The sequence below is a fragment of the Callospermophilus lateralis genome, chromosome 1 (assembly GCF_048772815.1).
Source record: "Callospermophilus lateralis isolate mCalLat2 chromosome 1, mCalLat2.hap1, whole genome shotgun sequence".
In the NCBI taxonomy this organism is placed as follows: Eukaryota; Metazoa; Chordata; class Mammalia; order Rodentia; family Sciuridae; genus Callospermophilus; species Callospermophilus lateralis.
Genome location: NC_135305.1, coordinates 175356963 through 175370350, shown reverse-complemented (window position 1 = coordinate 175370350; position 13388 = coordinate 175356963). Strand labels below are relative to the sequence as shown.

The window sequence follows — 13388 nt, the reverse complement described above, 5'->3', positions numbered from 1 at the left end:
GCAAACCCTAAAAGGCTGTCTGGGTTAGTACCCTTCCCCCCCTCACTATCTGACCTCCTGGGGACCTTGCTGTGGACAGATTAGCCTTTCTCTCTCATTGGCTCTCAAAGCAGGTGTTCCCCAGGCTAAGCTCTGCTTATCTGCTCCTCACCTGACCTCAGGTAAAACCGCAGCCAGAATTTTCTGGGCCTAGGAGCTGGGCTGCTCTGAGGGGCAGGGCCCCATGGGGCCCTGGAGTCTCCCGGTGGACAGTCCTGGGCAGAATGGAGGACTTGGCAGGACACAGAGGGGACCTGTCCTTCCTTTCCAATTCTGCCAGGGAAGTTTCCTGTGCAGGGCTCAGGATCGGGGGGGGGGGGGGGGGGGGGGTGCCTTGGAGAAGGTTTTCCTGGCAGTGAATTCCTCTTGGGGCAGGAGACATGGATGCTTGGAAGGAAAAGTGTGGGAGCTCGGGGTCCCCAGCTTCCCAGGGGGGACACATTTCTACGGGAGCAGGTGTGAACGTCACGGTCAGCCCAGGGCAGCCAGGTACAGGGGGCTGGAGGAGCCTGGGCCAGGGAGCGCAGGGCGGGCAGTGCCCAGCAGCCACTCTACAGCGCCCTCTCCTCACTGCTCAGAGTGGCGATTCTCCGCAGGTTTTCCCGGACTTTGATAAACTCGGGGGCATGTTCCTCTTCCTTTTCTGGTGGTTTTTCCAGCTGAAGGAGACAGAAGTGGTGGTATGAAGTGGGCGGGGCCAGGATGACTCCTGTTCTCAACAGCCACCGGGGTTTGGGCCAAAGGTCCTCCCCACAGAAACAACCTGGGGATTGGTTTTGCCACCAGCCTGGTGGACCAAGGGGATAGCATGAGATTTATTTCGCCTTATAAAGGCGGATTCAGATCCCTGGCCTCTGGGCCTCCTCCAAATTGGTAATGTCACTTGGCTCAGAGGGCAAGTTATGATCATCAGAACTAGCCTGCAGTGTACTGGGCTGGCACAGAGGCCGAGGTTCAGAAAGGGAAGCCATTTACCCAAAGTCACACAGCAGGGTGGCAGAGTGCTTTCTGTTGACCTTCCTCCCAGGCCCAGGAGACAGCCTTGGAGGAGACGGGGGCTGGGACTGGGTACCCCCTACCCACCTGGTTCAGCCTCTGCTGCCGTCTCAGCAGCTCCTGCTCAAAGGGGCACTGAAGCCGCTTGGCCTCCAGCTCCTCTTTCTTCTTCTTGATGAGCTGGTTGCGGCGGCGATGCTCTAGGACACGCTGCAGCTCTGGCTTACTGTCCAGGCCGAGGCCCCTGGGGTGGGGGGAGCCGTTAGGAGAACCCCTCTCCTTCCCACCTCCCCCAGTCTCAGGGCTACATCTCGTGGTGACACCAATCCCACCACCCTCCCTCTGACTGCATAGCCCAGATTTTGGGTTCTTTCTTGATCTTTTTTTAGGACGACTTTCTTTTCTTTTTTTTTTTTAATATTTATTTTTTAGTTATAGGTGGACACAATATCTTTATTTTATTTTTATGTGGTGCTGAGGATTGAACCCAGTGCCTCATGCATGCCAGGCGAGTGCTCTACCACTGAGCCCCAGCCCTAGTCCCTAGGACAAGTTTCTAAAGGTAGAATTGTTGGGTCAGGCTTAAAAGAGGGTGGATACATATTTCCATTTGCCTCTAGAAAAGTTACCCAATGTCTGCTTCCATCAGCAGTGTCTGAGGGCATCTCTTTCTCCTCACCATCACCAGCCAATCTTTCTATTTGAGAATCTGATAGGCACAAAATAATATCTGGTTTCCTTTGTTTCCTTGATTATTAGTTATAGGGAACAGCTTTTGATAGATTTACCAGCCAGCAGTTCTCCTTTTGTGAATTCACTAGGCCTATTTTTGTTCATCTTTTCCTTGTGGATTAAGAGATGTGAAGATATTAGTATTTTTCTGTATATATAGCTTCCCCCCCACAATATAATATATTTATATTATGAATATTTCTCCTGGCTTGTTTTTATACTATTTCTGATTGTGTTGATGTTTGTCGACATGATTATGGGCTGCAGGTGTAGCTCAGTGGGACAGCGCTTGCCTAGCATGTGTGAGGGAGGCAATGGGTTTGATTCTCAGCACTGCATATAAATAAATAAGTTCCATCAACAACAACAAAAAATAAAATAAAAAATAAAAGGAATGATCATCCTAAAAGGCAATCATAGAAAATTCTCATGTTACAACAATAAGCAAAACCAAAACCAACCCTATGTACAAAAGAAAATCTGCTAGAGTGTGGGGTTCACACACCTGAAACCCAGAACGGCCATCATGACCGGCTGTAAAACCAGAACTGGCCAGGAGGGGGAGCTATGAAGGCACTCTTGCCTCCATTCTGGACTCGTGGGCAGGGAGGTGTTTCCCGGCCTCAGAGGGGAGCCTCAGTCTCCCTCTCCCTATTGATTGTTGAGTACCTCCCAGTGAAGTTATCTTGGACCCTTTCTCTTCTAGAGTCCCAGACCCTCTTCCCCTGCCTGGGCACCCATCCCACCACCTGGTTACAGGTCTATCCCCCTCTGTGAGGGCAGGAAATTCCTTCTTGTACCCTGGGTCTGGGTACAGTGCCTGGCACACAGTGTGCTCTCAGCAAATAGATCTGGAGTGCTGGCATGAAGTGGGTGGCTGGGAGGGAGAATGGGGCTTTATTTCTCTCTCTTTTTTTTTTTTTGTACTAGGGATTGAACCCAGGGGCACTTAACAACTAACCCACATCCCCAGCCCTTTTATATATATATATATTTTTTTTTAGTGACAGGGTCTCACTGAGTTGCTTAGGGCCTTGCTAAGATGCTGAGGCTGGCTTTGAACTTGCGATCCTCCTGCCTCAGCCTCCCAAGCTGCTGGGATTATAGGTGTGCCACATCTCAACTGGCTAGAATGGGGCTTTTCAAGGCCCTCTGTCTCTTAGAGGCCCACAGAGGATCAGACCTTCAGAGTCTCTTCTGGTGATCACATGAGGCACCCTCAGCCCCCCTCAGCCTCCAGGAGCCCCAGGATGGTAGGATGGGCCCAGCTCCATCCCTACCTTCTGTGGTTCATGAGCAGCTCACGGTGAAGCTCCTGGTGGCTCCGGGAGGCCTTCACAGGATTCAACAGCTTCTTGGGCTTGATGAGCTCCGGGTTCCACTCTCTGTACTCTGGCCGGGCCATTAGGCCCCCAATGTCTGCCCGCTCCCTCTGGATCTCTGAGTACATGGAGGCTGCAGAGATGGACCAAGGAATTGGTCAGAGCCGGGTTCATGACCCCACCTGTCCCCACGGGGCATGGGTTCTCTTCTCAGGTGGCTCTTGGTCACTTACTACTGTGACAACCTGACCAAGATACCTGACTTGGTAACAGGAATTGAACCCAGGGGCTGTTAACCACTGAGCCACATCCCCAGCTGTTGGGAGACGCTCTGGACACAAGCTAGGTACACACCTTTAAGTCCTGAGTAAAGGGGTACCAAACAGTTATTGCACCCCATAATACATTGCACTTTTATCCCCGCTCAGATAATGAGGTGTGGCTCCAGGAGTGGGCGTCACCTGGTGGGATTGACCTACACTCACCTGTTCCTTTGTAATCCCACCCCTTTGCCCTTTTTTGGGATAGAATGTTCCATGGAAACTCCTCTTGTGTGTCCTCTATAAAAGAATAAAGAATTCCAATGGCTCACTCTCTTTCATGGACCCCTAAGGTCACAGAGCCATCCCCAGATTTTGAAAAGGTACTTCTGTGTGTTTGCATGCTTTCTTCACCGTTTTCTTTAGTTATTGGAACAGTCAGATTTGTGAACCCAGCATTAGGTTGCCAGCTCAGATGGATGGTGATACCCAGCCCTTTTTTATATTTTATTTAGAGATGGGGTCTTGCTGAGTTGCTTAGGGCCTCACTAAGTTGCTAAGGCTGGGTTTGAACTCTCCATCCTCCTGCCTCAGCCTCCTGAGCTGCTGGGATTACAGGTGTGTGTGTGTGTGGTGACTGGAATTCTCTCCTTTTGATGCCTATTTCCATTCCCAAATTCCACTGATTCTCTAACGGAATAGTTCTCAGCTACACTCTTTCTTCCCCATATCCTCAGCTCTCAGCATTGGCAAACTACACTTTAATAGCCACCATGACTCCCTGGCTGTTCACTCTCCCCTTAGTCCCTCTGTGCCCCAGCTACATACTTCCCCAATTCTGCCATCTTTAAAAGAACTAACTGTATGTTGCCAACGTGATAAAGCAGGAAACAGAAACAAACGGTCCAACTTTAGAGAATGAGATGGCAGGATGAACATTTGAAAAAACAAAACAAAACAAAACATACTTTTGTACCCAGCAAGCATTGGGAGAAGGAATTCAGTCCTGTGGCCAGATATGAAATGAGGACACAAAACCAAGAGTGTCTCCATAACAGAATGACCATGGAGAAAGTATGTGATCATTAAAAAGTCATGCATTCCCTAAATGTTTGAGTTCCTATAATCTGCTGGGTGCTGTGGCAGACACTGGACACACGGAGGGACACTGAATGACAAGTCCCCACTCTCACAGAGCTGACACTGGGGGGGGGGAGACAGTAAACAGCACACACTCGCAAACCAATAAAAACAGTTATAGATGTGGCAGCAGGTGGGCTCCGTAGAGTTTGGTGAAGGACCCATCTCCAGCCAGGTGCAGCGGGAGGGCCTCTCTGGGAGGTGACATTTAAAATCTGACAGCTGAGATGGAAAGAGGAGGCTTCTTGGGGCCTGGGGAATAGCACTTGTGACTCATGCACCTTGAACAAGCCGGCCTGTTCAGAGAGCACAAAGACACAGTGTGCCCGGAGTGGGGAGGGTGAGAGGCAGAATGTTCAGAGAGAGGGTGGCCGGGTGGGTTCAAGTCTGGGAGAAATCGTGCTTCTGATTCCATTTTTAAAAGGTCATTCTGGTGGAGAAAACTGTCAGCAGGTTTTGGTGATTTTTTTTTTTTTTTTTTAAATGACTGTTTTTTTTCATTTCCAGTGGGCGGTCTCTGTCTGTCCATCTCTCCCATTAGATTCCAGAGGAAAATCCTCCGACTGGCCATAGGTCACCAGTAGCCAGTAGGTTGACTGCTACAGAGTCAGGCCTCACCCTGGCAGGAAGGCTCAGAGTAAGAGTTCAAAGCCAGCTTCAGCAACTTAGCAAGGCCCTCAGAACCTTAGTGAGACCCTGTCTCTGAATAAAATATCAAAAGGGCTGGGATGTGGCTCAGTGGTTAAGTGCCCCTGGGTTCAATCCCGGGTACCAAAAAAAAAAAAAAAAAAGAGGGGCCTTGTTTGTTTAACCTGCTGCTGCTGCCTAATACATCTTGGACAATGGCCTTGAATTTTTATTTGGCACCGGGATCTGAAAATGATGGAATCAGTCCTACTCCCAGGGTCCAATCAATGGCCATGCCCAGCTCAAGGATCTGTTCCAAGCCCTCTCCCCTCTTCATATTAAATCACCAGTGTGTTAGGTGAGGCAGGGATGTGTCTGGTTCTTTAGCCCAGAGTTGCAGCTGGGAAAATCTGCCTTTGCCTCTCAAGATGCTGAATTAGGTAAACAGCATGGGGTGGGCGTGGGGGCGATGGCAAGGAGAGCTGTGTACACACGCATGTCAGGTTCCGAAGGGAAGTGCTAGGAACCCCTAGGGCTTAAGAACTGCAGCACCAGCCTTCCTTTTAATTTAATTAAATGAGACTTCTATATAAAGATCTGTCACTACACAGGCTTTTTCTTTTGGTGCCAGGGATTGAACCCAGGGGTACTTAATCACTGAGCCACATCCCCAGCCCTTTCTAAATTTTATTTAGGGACAGGATCTCACTAAGGTGCTTAGGATCTTGCTAAGTTGCTGAGGCTGGCTTTGAACTCACAATTCTCCTACCTCAGCCTCCCCAGCTGCTGGGATTACAGGCATGTGCCACCATACCTGGTGGCCTTTGAGAGTTTTGTAAGTTCCCAGGTGATTCCAATAGCCAGCCATCTTTGCAAATCATGGAGTTAGACAAAGAAATCAAAGCAACCAAGCTTATCTGCATTGGCCCGGAGTCCTTGGGAGCAGGTCTGAAAGAGCACAGTTCTCAGCTGGGGTATGATCTTGGGCAACTCTAACCTCTGGGGGACTCTTTTCTGTAGAATCATGCTGGTTGTACACTGCTGAGCTCAAGGACTGGGCAAGGGAGCCAGTAGGTGACAACTAAATGGAGTGAATTGCATGACTACAAAATGGGCAAATAATTCTCACTTAATATGCAGAGTGTGCGGCTGACTTCATCTTGCAAGGGTGGGTGTAATAAGAGGTTGGAGGAGAGACCCAGGGCGCCTTGCTTGCTTCTTTCCTGGTTCTGCTGATGACCCAAGAGGTCCTGTCGCTTCCTGCTTGAGGCTCTGCAGAACAGGAGCCCCATACCAGGCAAGGCTCATCTGGGATCCCTGACTGCAGGGTGAGCTCATCAGGTTGCTAGATGGGCAGGTTAATATGAGGGTGACAGCTTTGAAGCCAACATGGGTGCCTCCTGGGCACCCGTAAAGAGAGGACAGAAAGGAGTCTATACTGATGGGATTCCAGGTCCTAGTTCATCCTGCAAACAGCGGTGAGACCCCAGGCTCTCTAAGGTCTTAATGTCCCCTCTATCTGCCTCTCCCCTCCCTGATGGTTCTGTTATATCTTTGATGGCATCAGTTATAACACATGACATAAAAACCAGTAAATCAAGATGGTTAAAACAGCAATGTTTCAGAAGAGACAGACCAGGTTTGAATCACGGTGGCCTCCTTTCCTAGCTGAGTGATCCCAGGCAAATAGCTTGACCTCTCTGGGCCTTTATACAGTAGGGATAATGGCAATACCTACTCATGGGGTCATTTGGAAAGTGAAATGATATAACGTGCATGTTGTGCTCAGCCCAGGGCTGTCCTGAAGGGGCTTTGTGATGAGCCCTGCCTGGGCATTTGGTTTGGTTCTCATAATCAGCCTGGGAAGCAGCTGCTATTCTAGGTGAGAAGATCAAGGCCCAGTGAGGCCAAGATATGGAGCAAATAAGTGGCAAAAGCAGGATCTTTGGACTCCAAATTCAGTGCTCTTCTACGGTGTCTCTGTCTTCCAGGTGCAAAAGATTTTTCAGTTGAGAAATCGGGGTTAGGCGTAGCCTAAGAAACACCAACGCAGAAGTAGCGGGAGCCCATTTTATAGATGCCAACAGGAGGACTGTTAACCCACATGAAATACAAGCATTGGCTGAGGCCCCTGGCTGGCCCCGGCAGCTTTTGGCTTAGGCAGAACCCACAGGCCTGGCTGTCCATGGCTGGCCTCTGTTAAGGAGATGACCAGATGGTGGCCTTCCCTCCTTGGGCTGCTGGCCAGTCTCCCCCGCTCCCACCCCACACCCAGGGCCGTCCTGGCTCAGCATTTAACAGGGCCTCAGGACAGAGGAGAAGAGAGGCTTGTAAAATAACAGCCGGCAAGGGAAAAAGGGGCCTTCAGTCCCAGTGACAAGCGTGGCCACTGGATTTCCTGAGCCTTCTCGCCCTTACCCCTCAATGGGCCAAGTGCCCATTTGTGTTTTCCATCAGCCAGCCATTGAAGCCCAGTGTATCTGGAGGCACTTCCACATTTCCTAGCAGCCTCTGGCTGATGCCCAGAAGCCCCCGGACCCCTTCAACCCCTTCAGGATTTCTTTTCCATTTGGATACAATGACCCAAGACAGACTCAAAACAGAACTTCCCTTGGCCTCATTCTAACTTCCTGATTTGTGAGGAGGTGGTCTGGGTGGACATTGGAATCCATTTCATAGCAGAGTCCCAGGCTGGACCTGGAGGGTTCTTAGGAAGAGCTGTGCAATGTGTTATAAGGTTAAGCAGGGGACAGGCATCAGCAGACCAGGTGTCCTGCTAGCTCCTCAGAGGCAGGAGGCTGGCAGGTACTTTGCATCCACAGAGCTAAGAGAGCCACCCAAGATCTAAGTCACATGTTGGGCACAGTGGTGCATGACTATCATCCCAGCGGCTCAGGAGGCTGAGGCAGGAGGATCACAAGTTCAAAGCCAGCCTCAGCAAAAGTGAGGCACTAAGCAACTTGGTGAGACCCTTCTCTAAATAAAATACAAAAGAGGGCTGGGGATGTGGCTCAGTGGTGAGTGCCCCTGAGTTCAATCCCCGGTACCAAAAAAAAAAAAAAAAAAAATCGAAGCTAACTAGAGACATGGGTGCTGGGGGCTGCCCAGGTCAGAAGCCATGGGGTTTGATAGCAGTTTCAAAACAGGACATACATACAAGCCTCTAGCACCCGATTTGTGGCTCAGTCTCAGAAACATGTTACAGCCAAATTCACCAGGAAGGCAGGCTGGGACCATGTAAGTGACCTCACCACGGTGTCATCCCCGGGGGGGGGGGGGGGGGGGGAGGGGGGGGGGCTGAGCACCTAGTAACTGGGTCTCATGAAATTCTCCTGACCAATGGAGGAGATGGGGGATATCATTGTCCCCTTTTGAGACCAAGACACTGAAGCTCAGAGAGGTTATCTGATTTCCCAGCTGACGCAGCCAGTGAATGAAGGTAACAGAATCCAGCAGTCTGAGCTGTCTGATGCCCAAACCTGTCTTCTCTCAGCTGTGTCATCCAGCTGTTAAGCAAATCGACCGCCCCGTACCCGCCCCCGCCCCATTCCCGGTGCTGTGTGATCACAGATTTAGGTGAGGTCATTCCCATGCATTAATTCAGATTCCCCCCAAGTATTGAGAAGCCAAAGATCAACAGGAACATAGCCCTGTCTGGATGCCTGCTTTGCCTCCTTTCCCCAAACCTAGAGTGTCAGGACGCACAGTCCCCGCGACCCCACAGCATTTCACCGATTTGGGGACAGAGCCCAGGTACCCAAACTCAAAACAGCGCAGCCCGGGGGACACCCGCTCCAGGGCTCCCCAGTCGCCCCCTCACCTCCTCCCTCCCAGGACAGCACCCAGCCGGACAGCGGGGGACTGACCAGGAGAGACGTGGTCTTACTTCCCGCTCCGGGTCCTGGAGAAGGCAGATCCGGAGGGAGCGCTGTCGCCAGGTCCCACGCTCCACCGGGAAGTCCCTGAGCGGAGGAGGGCCGCCTCCCAAGGGCGGTTCTTAACCCCGAGGCCGCTGCGCGGGGCGACCTGACCCGGGAGGCCCCTCCGCATTCCTGTTTATTCTGGTATCAATAAAAAGGAACCGTTGCTATAGTAACCGGCTCGGCGCCCCGGGCTCGGCCACTCGCACCGCGATCCCTGCGGAACGCTGTGTCGGAGCCGCCCGTCGCAGAGGCCCAAAGAAATGCCTGTTTTCTCGCGCTGATGGGGACCGAGGGTCCTGAGCAGGCGGCTCCCTGGAGGAGTTTCCCCGGCCCGGGAGGATCGCAGCTCTTCCCCGGGGGAAGGGGAAGCCAGGCTTCCTGCAGCCCCCCGCCCCAGGAGTTTCTTGGGGTGTCAGGGGTGCAGGGAGGGGAAAGGACACAGCACTGGCTCAGCACCTGGTCAGGAACTTCTGTGCATTATTCACTTGACACTCGGAACTTTTTCCAGACTTTGCAGAGAAACCAGCAGGAGAGTGTGGGAGAGTGACAGGGGACAGTGTCTGGGCCCTGGCAGGCTCCTGGGTCAGTCCTGGTAATCAGTGCCCCTGCGCCTTGGGGCTGCATGTTTGTCCAATGTGGAGAAGCACACAGGGGTTGGGAGGTGACAGAGGAGATGAAAGGAAAGGCCGGGCACACTGTGCTCAGTCAGGACTTTGAGAGAGAGAGAACTGGACCCCCGCACCCGCAGGTGACCAACACCTGTCATCCCAGAGGCTAGGGAGGCTGAGGCAGGATGATCCCAAGTTCAAAGCCAGCCTCAGCAACTTAGCAAGGCCCTAAGCAACTCAGTGAATTAATAAAATTTTAAAAAGGACTAGGGATGTGGCTCGATGGTTAAGGGTCCCTGGGTTCAATCCCTGTTAATCCCTCCCTCCCCCCCCCACTCTGCAGGGGCCCCAGGTCAACCTGGGTGCTCAGAGATAATGGAGGCCTTCTCCTCATTTCACAATCAGCTTTCACTTGAAAATCTGGAACTTTTCTAGCTTTTGGCACTATCCTTGGTCCCCCAGTGAGGAAGCTGCCATCTACCAGTTAAACTGGGCCTTCACCCCAGCTTTATTTTCTCAGTCTTGGTTGGCTGGAAGGAGATGAGGCCCAGACACACATCAAACTTGAATAGAGGCATAAGGCAGTTTTGGTTCTATCTGGCCTGTGTTATTTGTTTATGTAACAAACACCTTTTTTTTTTTTTTTTTTTTGGTACCAGGGATTGAACCCAGGGGTGTTTAATCATTGAGACACATCCCCAGGCCTTTTTTAGTATTTTATTTTGAGACAGAGTCTCACTGAGTTGCTGAGGCTGGCTTTGGACTTGCAATCCTCCTGCCTCAGCCTCCCGAGCCACTGGGATTACAGTTGTGTGCCCCTGTGCCTGGCTAGCAAACACTTCTTGAGGACCTACTGTATCCCTATTACCATTGGAAGTGCTGCGGATACGCTGTGAAGGAGACAGAGAGTATCCTTGTCCTCATGAACCCACATTCAAGGGGACACACAGACAATAACTAAAGAGATGCACAAGAAGACATCCACTGTGACACACGCTCTGTTGAGAGTGATACCGGGTGAGGGAACAGGGAGGGCCTGGGAACTCAGGGAGGGTAGAGGCTGAGGGAGGCTGAATCACCAGGAGTTGACTATGTGACTGTTACATGGAAGAGCCTTCCAGGGAGTGGGGACTGCTCAGAGCAAAGCCCCTGGGTGGGGCTTAGCTGGTGTGATGGAAGACCATTGTGACCACAGTGTTGGGGACCAGGGGGACGATGGGAGATGGGGTGGAGGCAGGGAGGCTAAGGCAGGTCCTGCCAACCCGATTTTTCTGGGGCCACTGAAACTTAGTGGGCCACAAATCCTCAGGCATACAACAATGTGTGGTCCTTTTTTCCTTTCTAAATTCAGCTTTTCTAGAACTCCTTTGATTGACAGCCTTCCTCGTTTCCCACCTTGCCCTGGTTTAACTTCACTCATTCCCATGGGACTTTCTATGTGTTGTCCCACTTTGCAGATCAATGACTCCAGCCTTTCCTGGGGTTTACAAGGGCTTTCCTGAACCAAGCCCCGTGCCTGGGACCCTTGGGGAACTCAGAGGGATCCTGGGGCAGGGGGACTTCTGACAGCTTCTTGTCACTGCCTAGAGAAGACAGAATCCCATAATCCAGGCCTGAGAGCCCCCATACCAGCGACGACCTCCATTTCTGTGATTTGTGTTCCCTTGATTGGAAGATCCTGATGCCAGCCCCAGAAGAAGGGAGGGCCAAGGAGACCTGAGCAGGAATCCCCCAGGGCAGACGCCATGTTCCCCAGGCAGTGGGGACCCCTGTGCTCCTCCCTCTAATGCTCTTCTCACAGTCCAGCCTGGGTACAAACAGATCAGATCCACCCGCCAGACTTGAGGGCAGGGGCCCCACCTTATCTGACTTAGACTTCCTGTCCCAGTACCAAGGTGCTCAGCAACTACTGTGGCCCTGACATCACCCAAAACATTGGTATCGCTGAGCTTGTAGGACACCACCCTGCTGTGTGGGTCTGCACGCCCGGGGACCAGATCAGCAGTCAATGACCACCATGTCCAACCCACCCCCCACCAGTGAGAGATGTCACCACACCCCCTGATGGGGACAATCAATAAGCGTGTCTATTTATTGACCTGAAAGGGATGTCCTCTACATGTGTAGGGGAAAGTCAAACTGCAGAGTCACATATAGTATGATTCTACCCCCAACTACCTGCTCTTTTTCGGTACCAGGGATTGAACCCAGGGTTGCTCAACCACCAAGCCACATCCCCAGCCCTTTTTACTTTTTATTTAGAGACAGGGTCTCACTCAGTTGCTCAGAGCCTCGCTAAATTACTGAGGGTGGCTTTAAACTCACCATCCTCCTGCCTCAGCCTCCTGAGCCACTGAGGATTACAGGTGCATACCCTGTGCCCAGCCAGTTATGCCCATTTTTATATGGGAAAATAGAGGCTCTGGAGAAAAAGAGTTCACTCTAGGAAATGGCAGAAGTCAAGCCCCAGGTGCCGCCTCCTGACTCTACTCATGCGCCTTTCCTGGAGGTCCTTCCATTCTGCTAGAAGGTAAGGCTGGAGTCCAAGGGACCTGGGGATCAGAAGTCTTGCTCACCCCATGATGGGCTGGGGGAGCCTTCTGAGATCCCTTCTTGTCCTTTTTTAAAAAAATAAGTTTTATTTTTTTTTATTCAAGATTCACTTTGCATTTGGTTGGTATGTTTCTTTTATTTTTTGTTTTAGCTGTCGATGGACCTTTATTTATTTATATGTGGTGCTGAGAATCGAACCCAGTGCCCCACACAAGCCAGGAAGCGCTCTCCCACTGAGCCCCAGCCCCAGCCCCTCCTTCTTGTCCTTTTAAAGTCTGATTTCCCAGGGACCAGAGAGGCCAAAAGGATGGGGGACAGTGAAGACCAGAGGAGGCAATTTTGAGGGGCCCCAGGGAAATTTCCTGCATCCAGTGTGGGCTAGGGCTGCCCACTGCAGGAAATACCTCCTCCAGTGGCTTTTCTTTCCTTTCTGCCCTCTTGTCGCCAAGCTGAGAGCAGCTCACAGGGACCCACAAGCATCCACAAGAAGTCTCCATAGCAACTCAAAACTTCCTGTGTTCAGTTTCAATGTCCAAGGCCTCAATGAGGTCTCTGAGAAGCCACCCACAAGACAGAACCCCCTTCCTCCCCGACCGCCCCAAACGCGCTCTGTTGAAAAGACATGGCGGGCGCTGGGGGGAGGGAGAGAAGCTGTATTGGCAGAAAAACTTGTCATGAGATCTGTGGAGAGATTATAAAAGGACCCCGAGTCCCCAGTACAACAAGTTTGAACTGGGAAGCATTTAACCCAGGGCAGGGACTTCAAGCGTGAACACGGGAGAGGGGGGCAGGAAGGGAAGAACCAAGAGTCCTTTTTGAAAAAGCTAGTCCTCAACCCAGCTGGGATTAAGCTAACTAATTTGATTTTGAAGGTGCAAAAGGAGGGATGTCCCCCACCTCATGTACATTTTTAGGAGGTACTGAAAATTGGACACAGAAGCATTTGACCACTGAGCCACATCCCCAGTCCCATTTTGTATTTTATTTAAAGACAGTCTCAGAGTTACCTAGTGCCTCACCATGGCTGAGGCTGGCTTTGAACTCGAGATCCTCCTGCCTCAGCCTCCTGAGCTGCTGGGATTACAGGTGTGCGCCACCATGCCTGGCTCCATGTACATTTTAATTTGCTTGTAGCCAGATAAAAACAGGGTAGTGGATCTAGGAATAGGCAGAGGGATATGTGTTGGT

General features: G+C 51.4%; 1 protein-coding gene across 1 annotated transcript; it reads right to left on the bottom strand.

Annotated features, from left to right (window-relative positions):
• Positions 1–369: 369 nt before the first annotated feature.
• On the bottom strand, positions 370–9063 carry Fam107a (family with sequence similarity 107 member A). Its single transcript, XM_076867992.1, has 4 exons — positions 8983–9063; positions 3048–3222; positions 1123–1279; positions 370–698 (listed from the first exon to the last, which is right to left on the bottom strand). Exons 2-4 carry the CDS (start codon positions 3215–3217, stop codon positions 591–593), a joined length of 435 nt encoding a protein of 144 aa, XP_076724107.1. The 5' UTR covers positions 3218–3222; positions 8983–9063; the 3' UTR covers positions 370–590.
• Positions 9064–13388: the final 4325 nt, after the last annotated feature.